This window comes from Rhyacophila brunnea, unplaced genomic scaffold, assembly GCF_057557595.1.
Source record: "Rhyacophila brunnea isolate RB1 unplaced genomic scaffold, BYU_Rbru_1.0 scaffold_16, whole genome shotgun sequence".
In the NCBI taxonomy this organism is placed as follows: domain Eukaryota; kingdom Metazoa; phylum Arthropoda; class Insecta; order Trichoptera; family Rhyacophilidae; genus Rhyacophila; species Rhyacophila brunnea.
Genome location: NW_028232816.1, coordinates 28,500,097 through 28,523,022, shown reverse-complemented (window position 1 = coordinate 28,523,022; position 22,926 = coordinate 28,500,097). Strand labels below are relative to the sequence as shown.

The 22,926-nt window shown below is 36.1% G+C and overlaps 1 protein-coding gene across 1 annotated transcript; it reads right to left on the bottom strand.

The window, feature by feature from the left end:
* Positions 1–2,958: 2,958 nt before the first annotated feature.
* LOC147074600 (acetylcholine receptor subunit beta-like 2) lies at positions 2,959–22,614 on the bottom strand. Its single transcript, XM_085943873.1, has 9 exons — positions 22,483–22,614; positions 19,895–20,058; positions 15,014–15,058; positions 11,827–11,936; positions 8,798–8,999; positions 8,472–8,640; positions 6,979–7,131; positions 4,645–4,814; positions 2,959–3,191 (listed from the first exon to the last, which is right to left on the bottom strand). Exons 1-9 carry the CDS (start codon positions 22,538–22,540, stop codon positions 3,018–3,020), a joined length of 1,245 nt encoding a protein of 414 aa, XP_085799999.1. The 5' UTR covers positions 22,541–22,614; the 3' UTR covers positions 2,959–3,017.
* Between the last annotated feature and the right edge of the window lie 312 nt (positions 22,615–22,926).

Here is a 22,926-nt window from a genome sequence, read left to right as displayed (position 1 = left end):
AAGCCGATACATTACACGACTGCAGCCCTATGTTCTAACTAGTGATATCAATGACATTATTAATGGACAACGCACTCAATACAGTAGCTAGCAATTAAATTCATGCACAGGGACATTCGCACATGGTTAGGTAGACGTCCCGCAATTTCCATTATGCGATATCACGCATCGGGAATTTATAGCAAAATCACCTTTATTGTAATGGCGTTAGAATGGTGTTTCTAGTGTCAATTTTCATTTGAGCGAACCCGTTCGAACCGAACCGTTCGGCAGACCCGACAAAAAGCGTCGGGAATTTATAGCAATATCACCTTTATTGTAATGGCGTTAGAACAGATTATGCCATTCGGCAGACCCGACAAAAAAGTAAGTGTCATTTTTATTCCCAGATGATTCGTCCATATTAATGTCATTGAGTGATATAAAGTCACCCGACGACATGACGTAATTGTGACGTCAGCCAATACACGCTCGAGGCAAGCCGTCCAACGCACACGGCTCACCATAGATATTATTATGCTGAAACACCTATTTTTGTGTATGGGGACAATGGATAACGCCACTATTTTAGTAGCGTTATATTCTCGAATGCTATTATCACTCCGGTAGTACGTCACAATGATGTCATATGACGTCATGTCGACCCGGCGACTACAACTCGCAAGTTCTAACATAAGGCTCCTGGTCCTACTTTTCGCCCCTCCCGTTGTCTATGGATGTCATTGCCTGTCATTATATATAGAGTGCTCATACTGACGCATCTGTCGTGTTCGCTTGTCGGAGTATTCTTAGTTTGAGATTTCTTTCAGATTATTTTAACGTAATATCTTGGAGACCTTGGAGTTCATCTGATTTAGTGGTTATGTGTTATTAATAATTGGAAGTGACGATCAAAGTAAGTAAACTTCTTCTGTGTATAATAATATCATAATACACACTGTTACACAATTACATACTGTTAATTACGTATTTACATTTGTGAGAGATTATGATAAGTACATATAAAAAGATTTAGAGTTTTAAAAGTCAGTGGTTAGGTGTCGCTAAATTTCAAAACCCGCTACAACACTTTTTCATTATTTTGAAAAAATCATTAAAAACTTTTTGAACTAAAAAGGTTATTGAATGTTGAATAGTAAGTAGTAATAGTTGAAAGTATTGAATGAAAGCGGGAATTGATAGAAACATTGATTTTGTTTCAAAATGACATTGAAAGAGGCGATACAATTTTCGTGTAGATATTTTAAAAACGAATCCATTTATATAGCCCAATTATTTCAGAAAATGTTATAGCGCATTTTGAAATTTATTTATGTTCCTCCGTGTATTTCTTTTTTATTATGGCCAGAATTAGATATTTCGTCTTGTGTTATTTTGTTGTTTAATATTTCTATGGTTTGTTGAGGTCGATTTCACGATTATGTTGTTTGCACAGAGCTCTTTTTCTACTATTGGGCAGTCGTTGATGGCATGCTACACTGTTTGAAACGCTTTGACGTCACATGGGCAGCAGTAATCATCTGTCGAATTGAATCTGTTTACATAGGCTCTCTGCCATGGCTCCTACAAGCGGAGGGTCTGACAGGGCTCTAGCCTAGGTATAGGACCCGCCAAAGATCATAGCCAACTGAATTAAGTATTAAAATTACACCACTTAAAGCTTGTAATGTCTCGATTTTTTTTCAAAATCAAGAATATTTGTTTTCTCGAGAATTCGCGTTTGACTTTTTGATTTCTCGAGAATTCTGGAGATTCTTGAGAAATTTGACAAATTCCGTTCATCGTTAAGACCTTCTTTAGCTCTTTCAGCCAATATCAACGATATATCAATTTCTCTTGTGACAATTTCTTATGTTTTCTCTAAATTTCGGAATAAATTCTTAAAATGGCGAGTCCTAATCATAATTTTCTACATACAGTATACGATATTGCATTCAAAGTATAGCCAATAAAATAGAAAAGTTTATGAACCGGAGGGCTCGAGGTAACAAACTGGTTTACAAAACAATTAGATATGTTAGTATGATTGTTTACGCCGTGTTAAAATAATTGTCTGTAAGTAATTGTTATTTTACAATGTTTTTATTAGGTCGTATTATTATTTGTCCGGTGGTTGTTTATCCGGTACAAATCTTCCAATCGATTTATAACTAACTTCCCGACTAGCTAGACATTTGAAACTTTTCGAATATATCAGAACACGATGCCAATGCATTTTTTTAATACTTCTAGCCATCTTTAAGTAGAATTGAATTTATTTTCAGTTAATTCTGTTTTGTATGAAAAGTTATTTCGGAAGAAATCTGTAATCCAATCCACTATTATTTGTTGCTAGGGGTCTGGGGTCCTAGCAACTAAATTATTAATATATAGATACGTGCGTTACTATGGAAATCAATATGAGATGTCAAATTGACATTTCAGTATTATTTCTATCAAGTACAATTTTTTTTATCGTTTAAGCTAGTCAAGTCAAGTTTATATGATTCAACAGAAAATTTAAAAACATTGTAAGTATATAAAAAGTTATTTTTATCTTGTAATTATTTTCAAACTGCTTTCTTTTAGTATTATTATTGAGTATTCATCGCAGCTCCCCTGAAAAGCAGCAACGCACAATCTGACTACCATTGACCCAGCGCTCGAAATGGAAAATTTTACGAACCGAAGCGCTCGATAATTTTACGATAGATTAATTGTAAAAGTGATTTATAAAAAAAAGTGTGTTATTTTTTATTATATGAAATATCTAGCTTAGACGGTCAAATTAATAGTTCCACGAGACGGAGCGATAATTTTATGAACCGGAACGGCGCTCCGGTGCGTTCCGATCCATTTCGAGCCCTGCATTGACCTCCTCCGATCTGGTATATTGTTGACTGTTTGAATAATATCTTCTCAATGTCTATGGGTTGAATAATTTTATTATAGGGTATCATTTGAAATTAATACATTTTTAGGTTAGGTTAGAATTTATTTAAATGAAACCGCATTATTCACAATACATTGTAAATGTTTCAAATTAAAAATCTTAAGATTAGAAAAACGTAGATCATAATGACACAGATGAGGAACACCCGATTCAAAATGCGTGCAAACTTATCCCACTCTTTGTCGGCGAGAGACTTCAGCTCGGTTTTGGATGCGTCCTCGTCCTCGTCATCGTCCATCTCTGCGGACGGTGAGGATGTCTAAAATTGACGAAAATTTTTTTTAATATAGGTACTTAATTACAACAAGATCGATACAAGCATTAGTGTTGCAGATTCGTAAGAGATTAGGATGGTTGGCGAAATCACTGTCCCTGGCCGTTGATTTTATTGGTGGGGCGCAAGTCCTATTGCGATAATATTGATACTTGTCAAAGTTTCAGCCAAGTCCTTGTTATAAAATCGTCAGAAGCCAGTTTTGGTCGAATCTCCGACGTTAATTTAGTGAATAATTGAGCGGGTGATTTTTTCTCCAGAAGAGCTAAAATTATATCTGAAATGTCAACCACAAAAATCTTCTCGCTTCTTAAATTCATTTTTCTAGTGAATTCTTTAAATCCTGAGAAATCAAGAAACCAGTCTCGACTTCTCAAGAATTACATTTGATTTAGAGAACTCTAGGCAAAGGTAAAACATTATGTTGTACATGAATAACTAACAGTTATAGTTTATACATAATTCTGAAAACACTCATGAGAAAATATAGCCAATAGAAAAAAATATTTTTTGAAAAAAGTAAGACACCCGGCAGGAATCGAACCTGCGTCTCCTGGGTATAGCGCCCTGTGCAATACCACTATACTACGACTGCCATGCTTAATAATTGTGACAAATTTTAACTATTGGCCTTTTTAACTATTAACTAAATTTTAAATATTGGCCTGCAATTATGAGCAGGTATAAAAAGGCCAATAGTTAAAATTTGTCGCAATAAAGCATGGGAGTCGTAGCATAGTGGTAATGCACATGGCGCGATACCCAAGAGACGCAAGTTTGATCCTGCCTTTCCTTTGATGATACCTTTTCAAAGAAGATTTTTTCTATCGGCTATATTTTTTTATGAGTGTTTTCAGAATTATGTATGTTCAATAATTAGAATGGTACATTATTAAAAGCTTGTGAATTATTCGTTGAATAAAAGAAATTGTTAATTATAGTTATAGTCTACATTGAATAATACCAGTGACGTCCCGTAGGGGTAGGCAGATTGAGCGTCGCTTGGGGGCGGCAGCTACTCGAAGGGCGTAAAATCGAGGAGAATCATTTGGTAGATATAGAAATAGCTACCTAAACTGAATACTTAATAACGAAAATATTTTTCCTTTAAAAAAATCAGCTCACTGGTTGGAAACAAAATGCATTAATTAACATAAAATGTTTAACAGGACTCTATTTTTTTGTCGGATTTGCGATGTCTCGTTTACTTCCGTTGCCCCTGGATGTCCTTGGTGACTAGAAACGACACTAACATGGATGATAAAAAATATTGTAAGTATACAAAAATGGGGCGGCATTATGGCTCTGCTTAGGGGTGGCATTTTGTCTAGGGACGTCACTGAATAATACGTATATAAATCGGTGCGGGAGTGGCTAAATAATAATAATTTTTAGTCTTGGAGTGAATTTATTAATTGTGATTATGACGTCTACTTACGGGTTCTTCATCATCGAACATGATAATCCTTCCAACTGTACTTTGCATCATTTCATTGATCGACTTTACCCATCGCGGCGATACACTACTTTGCTTGGAAACATTCACTAATAACATTCCGATAATCAGAATGCCGCAAGACAAAAATAAGGAATCCCGGATGTAAATCACTGAAATAAAACAAAAATTACATTTCAGGATTCTCCACTAAACTTGTAATAAAACAAAATAAAAAATTAACACACACATACATTAATAACCACAGTTGAATATATCTGCGCGCATCACTCGGCCTCTTGCAGTGTGCTCAGCCACTAAGGGCCGTATGTATGAGATTCCCCAATTCTTTATAAGCTATATAACCGATTTTCCATCAAATAACGTACAACACTGTTTGTGACGTAAGCAATCTGACGTCACGCGACATTCAAAATGGCTGCCAACGGCTGCTTTATCTGTCACTTTAATAATGGATTCCATACAGCAAGCACGCATATTAAGTGGGCTCGCACATCAGAACTCGCCGCATGCGTCTTAAGCTTCAATTACATTGAGCTTCTTTACGAGCCGTGTGTTGGCGAATTTATAATCTGCCTGTAAAGTCGCCCAGTGTAATCATCGAACAAGCTAACATGATCGATGATTACACTGGGTGACTTTACAGGCAGATTATAAATTCGCCAACAAACAGCCCGTAAAGAAGCTCAATGTAATTGAGGCTTTACGACGAATTCGTCGATGTGACGTCATCTTAAACCAAGAAACAAACGTTATCAAGAAATGGAAAAGCAGATTGGCCGATGCAACTGCGACTCTGCGACCCTGCGACATGCCTCGAGTTGCATTGGCCAAAGCCTGCATGTCGATCTCGAAAAATGTCGGCTCCGCGCAAGCGCACAGCCTGCGGCCATCGGCCATTTCTGTCTCTGTCTCTGTCTATACTGTCATTGCTCGCTCATCGCTGGTCACCGCGTTTGACGTTTGTTCATACAATCAACACAATAAAAATGGCAGACAAGAGACTTCTCCTTTTTCCCGTTTGACGTTTGCCGCTAGGCAGATGTGCGAGGTTGTAGCATGCAACATTCGTCGGCGGTCTCAGAAGTTTTGATTTATGGCCGTCAGGCACACAAGGCGAGTTGTGATATGCGAGCCGGCTAACAGCTATGCAGCAGACATTTGTTGCTGCAAGTAGTCTCGTTAATTTTGTAGATTTAGTAGAGGAAAGAAATAGACGATCGCGACTGCCAAAAAGATACATACGGGACATGGAGGACCCGTACTCCAAATACGGGGCAATCGAATTTAGGCAAAAGTTCCGTTTCACAAAGGACGTCGTGAGAAACGCGATATTCCCGATGGTGAAAAATGACTTGCAAAAAGTCACACCAACGGGCTTTCCCATTGCGCTAGAGGTTCAACTTCTTCTCACCTTGAGATATTACAGTACATACACAGTATTATTATTATTAGAGCTAAAGGACCTATAGCGTTAGGCATCCAAATTTGGTAAAGGTCCAAAAGCTTGAGAACAATATATTATAAATCCATATAAAATCTTACAAAACTACGAACGTTCGCAACGTTTTGTTATACCGAAAACCAGGGCCGAATTTACGCTTGAAATAAACCTAGGTTATACAGATTGGAGAACCCAAAAAACCCACTTTTAAAATGTCATAATATTATGAATCTTTATATTAAATGTCCGATCCTAATAAGATCATAATATGAGCCTCCACAAAGTGAATATGTTGTATTAACAGATTTTTTTAAGTACAAGTAATGGATGTTAGCCACTTGCTCAACCTATTAGGTCCATACTCTGATTCATACACTAATTGAAAAACAATAAGTGTACTTGCGAGATCCAGGATTCGAACCTATGATCGACGACTTTATAGGCCGACGCTTAAGCCGCACGCCCATCGTAGGCGTCTAATCTAATCTTTTTAGCTGAATGATATTGTACGCCTTTCAATATATCTTTTTGCTGATTCACGCAAAATTGATAATATCTGTATATCATATTATAACGTGGTAGCTTCTGATAAATAAATGTATGCATAGTAAAAATTCCTTCATGTGTATCTTGTTTTGCAATCGAATTCAGTAGCTAAGTATTAACTTTGGTCAAGTTTTGGACCCTGCAAATTCATTCGCGTGGCAGCGGCTGGTTTGTATGCCTCAATGTGTTATTTTTGTAAATCTGTAAAATTTTATTTTGTAAACAAATTAAAAAACCTACATGTGAAATCGGTGATGTAGGATTTTAACGGGTAAGACACTGGCACCACTATAATAGTGGGGGTAAAGCAATAATTGTTTTCATACCTGCATGTGGAACATCATTTTCAACAGTGGGAGCAAAGTATCCAATAACCTCCAGGTAGCGGAAATGCAGGTATATATTGTAAAGCATCATCACCATCCTTTCCGCTGAGTTAATGTCCAGGCACAAGGAAGACAGAGATATAATTATCATTGCTACAACAACAATAGTTACATATTAATAAAGATAAATACTAAAAAATAAATACCATTATTTGTTCAGGCATATTATTATTCTCATCATACGAAACAGGTATTTAAACAATTACTGTAAGGTCACGCACATACGACAACGTTGCAACAAGTTGCAGGAAGTCGCAGGCCATGTGTCCGTTGCAGCGACGGTTTGGGCAATGGTTATTTTATTAAGCCGTATTTAGACCAAGCGAGCAAATGTTTGTTCTTCCCCCACTCCAGCAAAATTCTCCGTTTTTTGTTGAATGAGCATAAGAATATCGCTGGAGTGGGGGAAGAACAAACATTCACTCGCTTGGTCTAAATGCGGCTTTACAGAGCGTTGGAGCGTAGGTCAGAGCAGGAGCACGGAGCATTGGAACAATGGGGTTTTACCCGGAGCAAGAGAGGAACCGGAGCACAGACAATTTGTAGTACTCCACTGCTCCGGATGTTTTTTTATTATTAAATTTTCGTCCTAAAATCCAATTAATATTCTATTTGACACTTTGCAACACTGGAGTTATTTGAAATACGGCAACATTGCCGAGCGATAAATAACTTTAACTTTTTTGACAGAAGGAGCGGAGCACACTCTGGAGCGGAGCTGGAGTAAGTGTTAGGTCCTGGAGCGGAGCAACTCAAAAAAGAGTCCGCTCCAACCTCTGATTTTATACGGGGACACGCGTCAGTAGAGTGGAGAATAAACGCATGCGAAATGAGCGATGTAGTGAATCACATAGAGATATTCTTTCTTCTTCTTCTTCAGCCATATCCGATCCTTGGTTGGAGCAATTGAGCAAACACCACGAGGCGCCTCCAAGAATCCCTGTTACTCGCCAGCCTTCTTGCATCGTTCCAGGTCAAACCAGCATTCCGTAGCTCCGCTGTATACACTCTATAGATGATATTTAGCGGCCTTCCAGGACGCTGGAATCCGGTTGGCTTGAAGAACAGGCAAGCTGGCCTCCTCGCGGCGACCTCCGAGCAATACAGCGTAAGCTGTAGCTAACAGCAGGGGGCGAAGGCCGAGTGACCGGTGCCATTAAACTGGCCTCCTGGCTAAGGGAAGGAGATCCCCGAAATTAAAACCCGGTCGACCCGACTTTCAGGGCCTTTGTGACTCAGGCCTCGGGAGCGCTGGGCTAATCACCTTGCCTCCTTAAAAACAACCGATTAATACAACACAGAGGGATCACAACTATTAATAGTTTTCACCCATTAAGTAAACATCCATTTCTCATAAAAAAAATGTTACGAAACCTCTTCTTGAGGCGGCTAAAATCCACATCGGATGTAGAGCCAATAAAAAAATTACTTACCAACAACAGGTATCAAATAGTTGTTTTCAACAACAACGGAATTTCTTTCAATCTCCAGTTTGACAGCAACTCTTGGATGCCTCAGGTTTTTAATGGTCTCGTCTGCCGATTCGATTGTGGCTTCCAATATCTTCCAATACTTGTTCGGCTGGGGGTATTCAATACCTATCTAAAACGAGACAAGAAAACCAAATTTAGAACCATTTTCAACAACAAACTTAGGACTTTAGTCGTTCAGCTATATGTTTTGGCTGATGTGTGATCGATGAGTTTCTCGTGTCATAACGTCTGATACTACAGTTGCTTATGATTATAATTTCACAAACCTCCGAATCGATAAACCGAATATCGGCGTGTTCCTTTGTCATCCAGATTCCAAACACCATGGTGCAGTTATGTTTATCGTAAGGCCAGTCTTTGTACGTCTTCGAACAGACTGTACTGTAAGTGAATTTCTCCGTACAGAAAACCTTACCTGATGAATAAACGATGCACGGTTTTGTGATAAACTGCCGATCATGTTTATTGCTGAAATAGAAAATATTTTTTCAATTCATTAAATTTATAAACTTAATATAAACAAAAAAAAATCGGTGTGTGTACTTATGTACGCGCGTTAGAAGTTATACTTCTTTGGCGTAACAAAACAAATACAAAACTTGTGATAACCTAAATTCTTCGACTAGCTCTTAATTATCTTCAGCACTCGAAATGGAAAAGTTTACGAACCGGAGCGCTCAACAGTTTTCTGATGAACAATACATAGTTATCATAGTTAGAAGACATAGTTATCAAATTTTATGTGTATTTCATAAAAATAAGTGTGTTAGATTTTCTATTATATGGCCTATCTAGCTCAGACGGTCAAATTATTTTTTCCACGAGACGCAGCGATAATTATACCGATTTCACGAACAGGAATGACGCTCCGGTCCATTTCGAGCCCTGATTATCTTGTTAAATTACACATTCAAGAAAAAGAACCGCTTATTGAAACGTCGTTGGTTTATTTATATACACCTTAACTTATATTACTAAATTATATAATTATTTATTGTTGTTTTTCTTTTTAAAGTAACAACTGCCACTATGACGTTTAATAGTTTGTTTACGTAAGGAATTGCATATGGCCGACAATAATAAATTCGCTGCCTAGGCAACGGAATAATTCTAAACTATAATATTATACTGTATAATCGTCACGATTGGAGTATCATACTGTGGCATAATGGTAGTGCGTTCGGCTGATAATCGAACAATCGGTGGTTCGAATCCAATTGAGTTGCTATTATTTTTGTGTGAAAAAATTAATTATGTGCTACATGTCACACGCCAAAAATACACTCTGATCTGATTTTCCAAACGCGACTAAAGAAGTATAACTTCAAAAAAACAGTAATTCAGAGCGTTGAAGCGAAGCTCGGAGCAGGAGCACGGAGCAGTGGAGCAATACGGTTTTACCCGGAGCATGAGCACTGAAAATTTGTAGTGCTCCACTGCTCCGGATGTTTTTCTTATTATTATCAAAATTTCATACTAAAATCAAATGATTGAACTTTAATAAAGCACATCACGAATAATAAACCTGATTTTATTACTACTTATTTTTTTTATTTTTTAACATTTGTATACGTTATAATATAATATTTTTTTTACCCGGAGCGGAGCTGGAGCAATTATTAGGTCCCGGAACAGAGCAACTAAAAAAGGTCCATTACAAACCTCTGCAATAATTCAGCGCTCGAAATGGAAAATTTTACGAACCGGAGCGCTTGATAATTTTACGAAAATATTAACACTGTTACTTATCTAATTCTATACATACCTATATGTATTTAAAAAACGATTGTGTTAGATTTTTTTGATAATATGACATATCCCGCTCAGACGGTCAAATTAATATTTACACGAGACGGAGCGATAATTTTGGGGATTGTATGAACCGGAACGGCGTTCCGGTCCATTTCGAGCCCTGAATTAACCTAACGACCCAAATCCAACCACCAAAACCAAATAATTCAAACCCATAAACCTGACAGTCCTAAAAAGTTCGCCTCGTATAAAATAGTTTGAAAGAATATGTAATCGGAATTTTGGATATTTATAATCGTTCCATAAATTATTGTTCTTTACGGCACATGATCCTAAATTACTAAGAGCTTTAGCATGTCTGCTCGGTATGATCAACATATTGAAAAGAGGCACGGTCTAATAAGATCGTGGCTAGGCGATGCGCGGATTGCGGGTCGCGGGTGCAAATGACGTATGCCGAACGAAATATAATTTGTCATATAAATCCAACATGCGTCCATTTAATGTTCTGTTTAGTGTTCTATTAGTAACAATAATAATATATTCATTGACATGTTTTCTTTTTCAAGTAAATGGGTAACGTTTTTAGTCATCTTTACACGATTTAAGAATTAATACCCCCGTCGCCATCACAAAACAAATTGACGTGTTCCCAGCTCGACGTTCTCTCTCCGAATGCCAGCGAGTCCAAAATTTCGTCGCGCCTATAGTTGAAAATTGTTTGCCGTTTCACTGATGTATCGAGCGATTTTAATAAAACGGTACCTACTCTGAAATGTTTTGGAAAATAAATATGGTTTTTTACATTAAATATTTTTGAAGAGCCACGCGCTTAGATCCACGTGTGGGTCGCGAGCCGAAATGAACTGAAACTTAATCGAACCTATTGAATCCTTACTATGCCAACCAGGCTGCTAAAAATCAAGAACTGGAAAAGACGTGCGGAGGACCGTTCCGGCTGGAGGACGGCGGTGGAGGAGGCCAGGGCTCGACTTGAGCTGTAGCGCCATCGAAGAAGAAGAAGAACCCTTACTCTAAATAGCCTAAATTGTAATCAAACAGACATGGTGACATCCTTAGGCAAATTGGCGTCCTTAGGCAGAGTTAGAATGCCAACCCCGTTTAATTTTAATTCGTTAGGAATTCGTTAGGAACCTCATAACCTGTTTTATTTTTAAAATTTAAATACACTATGCACTGAAAATAAATTATAGCATTCCCACGAAACCTACTCAAAAAAGAGTACGTGGAGGTCTGTGGCGATTACAGCTATGGAGGCACCCTTGTGAAAATTTTGCCTGCGCTATAAACTGCCATTAGAATTTATGAATTACAATGGTTATTACAATCCGATATTGGTTATGTTGTCAGGATACTGCAATTATTTTTTAAACGACTGCCACCAACAGTTCTAATATTAATTGTAGCCAATACTTCATTCGCCGCCCTTTATAATGCGTCTCCCATATGCAACGCATGCCCTGCCTGAACGAGACTGAACAGACAAGTAAAATCAAAGTAGGACAACAACGTAGAAACTTACACATTAATAACCGATATTTCTGGAGTCCATATTCCGGTACTCTCCATAGCCAACTCTTTTATTCCCCCATATTGTTTAGGGTCCCATGTTAAGAATTCATCTTTCCATCGCTGAAATTGAAAACATCTTTGTTAACAATACATTATATCTAGCGTCATAATTAGGGTGATTAGGTAATGGAAATCTGTACTCATGTCTTTACCGCATAATTTACTATTTTCGTTCCTAGGCGTAGCATATGGCTCTCCATGAAGTGATGGTTATATCAACATTTTTATTACAATAAGTATAAGTTGTCCGCTGAGTGAGGTCACCACTTGCTAACATTTGACATATCATTCAATACTTTTTATATTGTTGTGCATGGCCCCCGCATCCTGAAGCGGGCCCCCATGCCACGATGTTTTTCGGTCCCCCTACCTATCGATAAATCGCTTTACAGCAGCATTTCCCAAATGGTATTCTGCGGAACCCAAAGGTTTCGCAAGGTAAAATAATTAAGAGTATTCCATGTATTCAGTGTTATTTTCACAGGACATCTGAGTTCCCTAGTTATTTTAGTGATTTTTTTGTATTTTTATATTAATCCACTTGAGTTCAGTGACGCACCCAGGATTTAATATTGGGGGGGGGCAAGGAGGAGAATGTAAATTAGTCCCATAGGCTCTTTTTCTTCTTCATATAATTATTTTTACATATTTTCACAATACACGGCGATATATTTGTACAGTTTCTGCTAGTTTTTATTAAATTGTAGGCATAGTGGCGGTAACCGTTGAGCGTGTCATCAGCGACCATGCTGGACATGCGCATCTAGTATGCTAAAACATTACTCAAATAATATCGGCTGTGCTACCCGCTTGGTCTAGACCAGTGTTTACCAGTTTTCCAAAAGTGTGGTACGCGTACCCCCTGGGGTACAGGAAGAGTTTGGTGGGGATACGCGCTGCACCGGGCTATGGCTGCGCCTGGTGCAACAAGCATTAATACAACATCCATGCTAGAAGGTTCATCGCATGCGGAAGAAGAGCAATTGTTGGAATTAGCTTCAGACGGATTCTTGCAAAATAAATATAAGGAGTGTTCTTTAACATCATTCAGGTTGCAAATGCAACATGTGTATCTAGTTTTAACAGAGAAATTCCTGAAATACATCTTGCCTTTTCCAACTTCATATCTATGTGAAGTTGCTTTTTCAGCATTTGTAGACATTTATTAAGTCAAAAAAAAGGAACAGCCTTTGGGGGTGGAACCGCATCTCAGATTAAAATTAATAACCAGGGAACCAAATTACGATGATCTGTCGTTTCAACATAAACAATTTCATCCTTCTCATTGATTATAATGAATGCTATTTTTTATAATATAACTTTTATTTATATTTTATTACGAATGAATTTTATTTTTCGTTTTTTATTATTTTGTTTATGTACTACAAAAGGAAAATATAAATATATTTTGATTGTTATTAAAGTACTTATATGCATTTTTTAACGAGGGGTACTCAGTGTTAGGAAAATTATAGAAGGGGTACACAGATGTCGAAAGTTTGGGAAACACTGGTCTAGAAAGCTACAATATTTATGCCGGATTCCACCGAAAAAAAATATTCTTTTGATTTACACTACCACCGACTGTGGTGCGTGTAGTCGTTCTTTTCGCCGAATGTTTATCGTAGATATTGAGGTTCCAAAATATTAATTGAAAATGGACAAAAAAAAGTATTATTGCATTTAACTTATACATAAACCTACTCAACACAGCCTAATATCTCGTTTATCGGTCTTTTGTCTATTGCACTCGGTGTACCTACACCATGCCCCCCACATCCTGAAACGGGCCCTCAGGCTAGGGTATTTGGCGGGCCCCCTATCTATCGTTTTGAATAAAGGCAGTGTGAAACACTACATTAACGTTTTTCAAATTGAGGGTACTTATACAGTGAATTATTGGCGATTGTCAATACATCTACTTTTATAATGGAGCTGTCAAGTATCGACACATAATAATCAGAAAATATATTGCACAATTGTATAATTTAAAATGTAAGCGCCGCAGGCGACTTTTTTTTAATATTAAAGCTAATTTATGATGTGTGTTTATCTCACTAATCTGGTCAACCCGACACGCCGGGCCCCCCACAGCCCGGGCCCCCAGACATGACCTACATCACTCCGGAATTCAGGTGGACACCGAGAATTTTTTGACAGTTCATTAAGGAACGGGTTTCTAAAAAAAACCCGACATTAGTGTTTCGAAATTTTTGTGTTAGAAATTAAAATCTAAGAAATTTTTCTAAAAAGGGTGCTGGAGAATTACAAATCATTTTTTTGCCGTGTTATTTGTCTAAGCCCAAGGTACCTATAGTTTATTGGCTTTCAATTTCAATGTGTAAAATCATTCTGATAATTTTCATGTTTGGGGTGCCAGGGCCCCTTGGCCCTCCTCCTGGGTGCGCCACTGCTTGAGTTTCACTCATTTTATGGTAGTTAAGTAACATACGACCCCTCGCCGTATTGGATATTTAGCCATTTTTATTAGAGCCAGGAAAAATACTAAAAATAAATACACATTATCATTTAAATATATCAATCATTATAATATTGCACAACCACATATTTTGAAATATTGATATTGTTTAAGGAAAATAGCGCTGCAGGCGTCTTTCTTATTGTTAGAGCAAATTTGTCTATTGAAGTCACCTGAGTGCGTGTGCGCGGCTCAATGAGGTAACATGTACCTGAAATTTTCGCGAGTCAAAATACGGCATGTGGACAAGGCTCCGTGTGCTCCGCCCACATAGCGCGTTTCATTTGGTAGTGAACAAGCTAGGTGACGTTATTTATTTTGGAATAGCCATAAAAACTCTCGCGCTCGAGCGAGGTGGTCGTAATTCATTTTGGAATGGCTATAAACGTTGCGTTGTCGAGAGTCTCGTGTTCGCTTGCGCTAGTTGCGCGACAGATATCACTTCTCGAATGCATCTGGACTGCTCAATTAGGTCACTTGTACCTGGAGAACGCGCGAGTCAAATCACGCAATCTGGACAAGGCTTCACTAATTGAATGCGTTATGTAAAATATTTTTCGGGTATTTTTCTGCTTCTTGAACCGTCGTCCGGGTGCTGCGCAGCCCTGTTCCTTATACTCTGTTATTTTCTAAGAAAATTGATCTTAATTGAACTTACCAATACTGTAACCGTCTGAAGAGTTATTGTATCGACATCTGTTTTCTGCAAAAAGAGGAATATTACAGATAAAACACATTCGTGTGAGAATTTTAACACCTACGATGGCCGCGCGGCAAGCGTCGACCTACAGCATCGTGGGTCCCAAGTTTGAATCGTGGGTCTGGCAAATAAATACACATATTGTGTTTCAATTTGTGTTTGAGTCAGGGCATGGACCTAATAGGTAAACCCATTCGCTGCGGACCTTTTAATTAATATTTAATTACCACATTTAAATAACATGCTAATTATATCTAATGGCCACATGATGGGCAACGCATCAGTTGCGTTGGACGCAGAAGCAAGTGGCTGACATCCATTTTTTTTGTAAAAACAGAAATCCGTTAATAAAAGATCGGACATGGACATGGTCGTGTGCGAATGGCTGGCCATACACAGCGAGTTTGACCTCCAGGTTGAGCCAGCGCTCTAAATGTAAAAGTTTACGAACCGGAGCGCTCGACAAATTTTCAGAAGATATTTACATAGTCATAAAATCGTATCTGTATTTTATAAAAATGAATGTGTCAGATTTTCTATTCTATGACCTATCTAGCTCAGACGGTCAACATATTTTTTCCACGAGACGGAGCGATAATTTTACAAATTTCACGAGCCGGAACGGCGCTCCGATGCGTTCCGTTCCATTTCGAGCCCTGGGTTGAGCCTACCACGGAGAATAAATACCTTTACATTAGTGGGCACACCACAAATCAGTTTCAAACTACCCATTGAAATCTTTTGAACTGTCAACGAACGTGTCCGTATACATATCATTATAAACATTTGACTTTAAGGCATGGCTGCATCATGGCAGACAATAATATGAAGAATTCAAAATTAATAGAAATTCAATGAAAGTTTTATAAATCAAACTATTATACTTCATCTAGTTATATTCAGACTTGGCTCTCACAGTGAATTCCGGAACCAACTAGATACTTACCAAACAATGTGGGTGATATAGATAATTATAAAAAGTGAGTAAAATCTCTGAACTCTTTCATGTCTGGAGTCTGGACTATATTATTACAGCACGAGACCCCAGATATTTTTCCAATATCGTGCGAGATCAAATTACATTGATCATTATTCGTTCGCATTAGGGTTGTGATTAATTTATTTTAATATGTTTTTTATAAATTTCGAAAATTATTCTCATTTCTTGAGAAATCATCAATGAAAATCTCGAAAAATTGTCACTACGCTAAACTGCCGACTACAACCGGAATTTAATGCAGATCGACCAGCTCGTAAAAACGCATCCAGAATATTATGGCGTTTCTAATACTCCGAACAGCTTTCAACGTGCCGAAAAAATGCCACAAATTTTATCGCAACTTTCGACTTATTTTTAAAAATTCGCCAGTATTTTTTTTCCGGCCTCGGCCTATCTGGAGAGGTAAGAAAAAATAAAAGTTTTGACGTCAATTCTGAACGTAATTAGTTAACTATTGTTTTATTCAACAAATAGTTCACAAGGTTTATGAATGTAACATTTTAATTATTATTGAACATACATAATTTTGAAAACAAAGCAAAAAATCTTGAAGTGATCCGTGACGTCGGTTAGTAATTAAAGTAATACCTACTTTGATTTAAAAAAAAAAAAAAAAGCCGATTACCAATAGTAGCTTAATTTAGAAAGCGCTTCAGTGAGTATCAAAAAAGCCATTAAGTACTAAGTACTTAGTTAAAATTTGTCCTAATTAAGGCCTATGGGCTCATTCGTAAGAATCAAATTTGACGTAAGCGCCTCAACAATTAGCCATAAGCTTCAGCGCATATCAAAGTAAAAAAACAAAAATCGCTTCGCTCCGCGTCTCCGGGAGTAGATACGAAATCAGAGGTTTTAAAAGTGTTGAATTAATAATATTTTTTTTCTAACATATTTTATAAACATTTTTGTGGTAGGTAGAATAAATTATAATAATAAAAATAGTAGACCTCCAAATAAGAACCTCATATTATTGATATGCTGAATTTGTGAAGTGACACCTTTTCTTGAACCTATCATATTGTAGGTTCAAATTCAGTCCAAATATTTTTCAAAAAAAAATCTAATACTTATGTATGTTTCTGAGGTGTTTCAAATTGGTATATTAGTTATATATATCGGTGTGTATGAATACAAAAGTTATTCATTTTTTCATGAGCTAACATTACAAATTATAAGTTTAAAACATTCACAAGATGGCATAAAAGATGTCTGTTATTATTGCGTTTTTATTGAATTACAAAAACATGACCCATAAAAGAAAGCAATTCAATGAATATTTGTCGAGGCACAATTTTTTTTTAAATTTAGTACGCAACAATCAAGATTTAAGAAACCATTATTATAATAACGTGTATTTGACGGCAGTACGTTTTGGTCGCCGCGGAGGATTTCGGAACATTAGTGTATATAAAATTAATAATTGGTTCTTTAATTAGTGTACAGGCTTAACGGTATGTAATGTATTAGAATAACTATTATAAATTATTATTTTTTAAATTTTTTTTATAGATTTTATTAGATAGCATCTAATATAATTATTATATTGAGGGTTTCTTATATCCATCAACCGTGTTAGTCTAGGATCAACGAGTTCAGGCAATATACAATTCATATACATCTTGTCAGTTGTGATGTAACGAGTAATATTGTTTTTATTATTCAATGAACTAGGTTCTTACCTCAATATATTTTTTACTTGTGTTAAATAATTACTAATAAATGCCTAAGGTGATTCCATTCAATTCAACTCGGCATTAAATATATTAAATTCTAATGGATTTAAGTTTTGTACTATTTCATTTGAGTCGTTTTATGCGATCCTGGTTTCGCCTTTCGACATCGTCAGGCACTATGCGCACTCATCAAATACACACTGACAACGAAAGCAGCTAATTCTCACTTAACAATAAATTAATACAATAAAGTAAGGTAAAAACTTTATCACCTACCTATTAAGTCAAAGATCACTATGAAAAATTTAACAAACAATTAATTATGAATAGTTGAATTGTGGCAGTATGAAAAAAAAGATTTTACCACAAACCATCTGAAAAATACATATATCATAAAACATATACGTGATTTTGTGCCCCAAAAGACTTTTTTATTATTATTTTAACGATTAATAAAATTGTGACACATGTTTCAGTGGCCATTACGATGACAGCATTAGAAAACGTATTTTACTTTAAATTTTCGGTACTGTTCGGTTAAAGCGGATACAGCGGAAAACGCATTTTGATAATGCCAATAAACATACAACTGGATACGTACGTCCCTTTGAAAATAACAAAACATGGCCACCCAGGTACATAAAAACTGTATTAAGTACATGCAATGTTTTTCAAATCGCTTAAAGCCTAACCAAGTAGGTACATATTTATCAAAACAATTAAAGTCCACCTATATTTTATCTAAACTGCTCAAGACCAAAATATTTTTTTTTTTATAAATGGGTCACCGAACGAATACCTTCAGTACTTCCTTGTAGCCATCGTGGTTATTAGATTCAATTATCTTACAATATCTCACATGCTGCAACCATTTCAATAACAAGATAGTAAATAATATAATAAATATAATAAAACTACATTTTTTTCAGTTTGACAATCAGTGGTACTATATGATGTTTGATATTTTAGTCAACACAAATTATAGCACCTGGCATGCTTCCTGTGCTAGGAATAGAACGATACAAATAATTGCGACTTGCCAATTTGATTGTTACTGCAAAGAGAGTAGAGGTCATTTTTCCATGAGTCAAATAATATTGCTTCGGACTAAATTTTGGGGAAAAAAAAGACGTCCTTACCCGTTGAAATTCCAGATCGTACTAACGTTAGAAATAAGAAATTAGAAAAACTGTATAGATTAATCGATCAAATGGTCTCTTTTTGTTAATGTTGCAAAATAATTATATTTCTAAATTGTCTGAAAACAGGATAAATACATGAAAATGTACGACGTGTTTTGGTAATATAGCGTCACTAATTGTACCGAATTTATGGGGTTTTATTTATTTTTTTATTATAAATTATTATTTATAGTATTACGGAAATGTTATATTATAATAAAAAAATATTTTTATTGTGCAGTATATATTATTTTGTGAGAAAAAATCATTCAAAATTGGCTGATGTATACTCAAACTAAAATGGCTTTAAAATCTTTATTTTTCTGAAATTAAAAAAAGTACGTGGGTTAATCAATGAAATGTATTGTTTTACCCATTTCTCTCATACAATATATACCTGCAAAACTATTATTAAGTTCAACATTCATTGTGGCGTGACAGTCGTTTTGACCAATTTCGAAAACAGGACTTACTATTTGTCATTTATTTTAAAAAGTAAAGCGATTCGAAAAATTTTAATGACCCAGAACGTTTTAGTTGAATACTATTTATTAGATTTTAAATAAATAAAGAGTTTATTGTGTATCAATTCGTTTTAAATATGCTTATCATTTCCGCGATTCCGAGAAGACAGGAAAAAACGGGTCCAATGGCCTTAAGTATGATTCTTTAGCGTTGTGGTCAATTTGCGTAGGCGTGATACTCGAGAGATGCAGGTACGATTCCTGCGGGGTCTTACTTTTTTCAAAGAGATTTTTTCTATTGGCTGTAATAAATTTTCTCAGAAGTGTTAATTATGTATGTTCAGTAATTAGTTAAATTCCTAGGCAAGAAATATTTTGTATGTGTATATTATCAGGTAAATCGAAAAAAAATAATATTAAAAAGAAACATAATTGTATCGATTTCTCGAGAATCTCGAGAAATCACATACTCTAGTTCGGATCACGTTCGGGCAAAATGATTTAGAGACACAGTCACTCACCGCGTATGAAGCTTGCAACGAGAGTATCGATATCTCCGTGGTAACATTCACCGAAGTTTCATACTTTAAAACAGGTCTAACATCTTTTTTATAATTGCACATGAGCTTGGCGTATAGTTTCCTTTCCATAGTCATGTGGTCTCCGGGCTTGCATTCTCCTGAAACTAATACAATTAAAGTAAAAATCAGGGAACACAAAAATGAAGGAAATGGTCAGTGGTTTAGGTACTTTCTGGCCTGTTATAGGTAAATCATTCTACAGTGGCACCATAGGCGTTTCGCATGTGTATTGGGATAAATTGTCTGCTGCAATGCCTGAAACAATACCACCCCAACCGCAAGTCGCTTTTTCCGTACCCATGGTGCCACTGTAGAATGATTTACCTATACAAGCCCCACTAATAGTCAGGTCGTGACACGAAAATGTAAACTTCAGATAGAGGTAGAGTATACGTTTCATAACATTGCGCTTTTTTTACACTTTTTACTACACTGATTCTCTCGCATAAAATTAGATCGAATGATATTCATTTGTAAACACATTGACTGCTGACTAGATAATTACTTTTAATCACCACATTTAAATAGCATGCTAATTATATCGAAAGGCCACCTAATCGTTACGCGCTAGGTGCGTCTTTAGCGTCCAATGTATTAATAAATATGTAGTAATAAGAAAATAAATAGATATTATGTAATAGGTGTAGGTAGGTAGGTAGGTATGTAAAAAAATATTTTTACACTGTGTTACATCAATTTCATCCTAGAGCCGGGAGTGCAAAGTTATGATGAAGGAACTCTACGCACACAGAAAAATGGTTTAGAAGGGTCAATTTAAAAAAATGTTCATAATATTTTATATTAAGGCGGCGAGAGGGGGCGGGATTAAGGCTATATAGGTACCTCAGTTGAGGCATGGTCTAAAAAGATCGTAACTATGCGACGCGTTGATTGTGCTAATGACGCGTGCCGAACGGAAAATAATTTGTCATTAAAATTCAACATGCGTCCGTTTAGTGTTATGTTTATTGTTATATTAGTAATAATAATATATTCATTGATATGTTTGCTTTTTCGAGTACAGGCATAGCGCTTTTTGTCATCTTTACACAATATAAGAATATTTATTCTTACAATGCCATCACAAAAAAAATCGACGTGCTCCTACCTCGAATGCCGCTCGGCGACGATGGGAAATTTCGTCCCACCTATTGTTGAAAATTATTTACCGTTTCACTTATACATACTCTTAAGAAAATCTTGCAGGTGCCACTGACTTCCACATTTACAACGCCTACTACATATATTCATAGGTTCTCGTCAATTCAACCGCGTAATATCACACTTTTTCCAAATGCATTCCCCATTCCCAGACACTCCACATTTTGAGTCTAACTAAGGGTGTTCTCCTACGAGATATTACGAGGTGTCGCACCCACTAGTGGTTATGGAATGCGCGTGACTTCACGGTCATAATTATTAGGATCGTTAATGCCCGCTTGTGTTGTCCACGCTGTCTTGTCTTTTAGACATGCCGCATCGGAATATTAAGGCCATGCATTAGTTGAGGCACGGTCTAAAAAGATCGTCGCTAGGCGATGCGCGGATTGCGGGTGGCGGGTGAAAATGACGCCTGTCAATGAAATATTAATTGTCATATAAATCCAACATACGTCCATTTTATGTTCTGTTTATTGTTCTATTAGTAACAATAATAATATATTCATTGACATGTTTTCTTTTTAAAGTAAATGGGTAACGTTTTTAGTCATCTTTACACGATTTTAGAATTAATTGACCCGTCGCCATCACACAGCAAAGTGACGTGTTCCCGGGTCAACATTCTCTCAGTGAATGGCAGCGAGTCCAAAATTTCGTCGCGCGTACAGTTGAAAATTATTTGGCGTTTCACTGATGCGTCACCTTAAAGCAAACATAGCCCACAGATAGTTGCACCAATTTATGAGTCAAGGGTCTTGTGGCCACAATATGTCTTGAATGTCGTAGAATTCCTAGAGGAGTAGGGTCAACCTGTTCATAGGCTGTACAATGTAATTAATGTCTTGAAAATGTTAATTGTTGCATATTGAAATAATTGGTAATAATTTGAACAAAATATGTAGGTAATTGAAAATCTTCTTTTATTGCGAAGTCACCACATTGCATTCGAAAACAATCAATAACTGATACTGCCATCGTAATTCGCAATCCAGTGCCACGGCCTGTATATTATAGTCAGCCTTGGGCTTTAAGAAGGTATGATTCACGAGTGTGGAGAAATATGATATAATCTTAAAAATACGTGATTTTCAATAGTTACGTTTGTATTGTAATAATATACATTAAACTTTGTTACGCATGAAGAACACGCATTCAATAATTATCGGATTTTATGGCCTGTTTGTCATAAAGTTATAAACATAAACCATAGTGACTAGCTTTCACATTTCTAATCTAATCTTCATTATTAATATTTCTTTCTGTGAGCTAAACAAGTTAATAAAAATATCATGAATTGAACAATGAATCTCTTGAAAAAACACTAGCTACTGAATGTTATAAAAAACACCATAATATTGGTTACTTACATGCCCCTTGAATAAAATATGTGCAAATGAAGAGTCGGTAAATTAGTATTTTACCCATCGTGAGATTTAAACATTTAAAGTATTAATAATGTAATTAGTAACTGCTCAGTGTGTAAACCTCCTTTTGATTATGAAAATAATATCCAGTAATGCATTGTTATTATTGGTACACGCCCATAAATATGATATTTTTTAATTCAGTGGCTTTACTATTATTTTAATATTAACAATATTATAAAGATGATTCAATTAATTAATTAAATAATAACACATTTTTTTATATACACACAAACAATAAATATTTTTTTGTAGAATAAGTTGCTACGTAAAACTTACGAAATGCATAAATTATAATGATGGCTTCTAATAAAGATTAATAGTATGAGGGTGGGTCAATAATTCCTTAGAAAAAAGCATCAAAACAGTTTTTTTTTTTTTTTTTTT

Coding starts and splice junctions, on each gene's coding strand:
- LOC147074600 (XM_085943873.1), bottom strand. CDS start 22,540: ATGGGTAAAATACTAATTTACCGACTCTTCATTTGCACATATTTTATT. Junction 11,937..15,013: donor TTCAGACGGTTACAGTATTG/GTAAGTTCAATT, acceptor TTTCAATTTCAG/CGATGGAAAGATGAATTCTT. Junction 4,815..6,978: donor AAATGATGTTCCACATGCAG/GTATGAAAACAA, acceptor GTTTTATTTCAG/TGATTTACATCCGGGATTCC.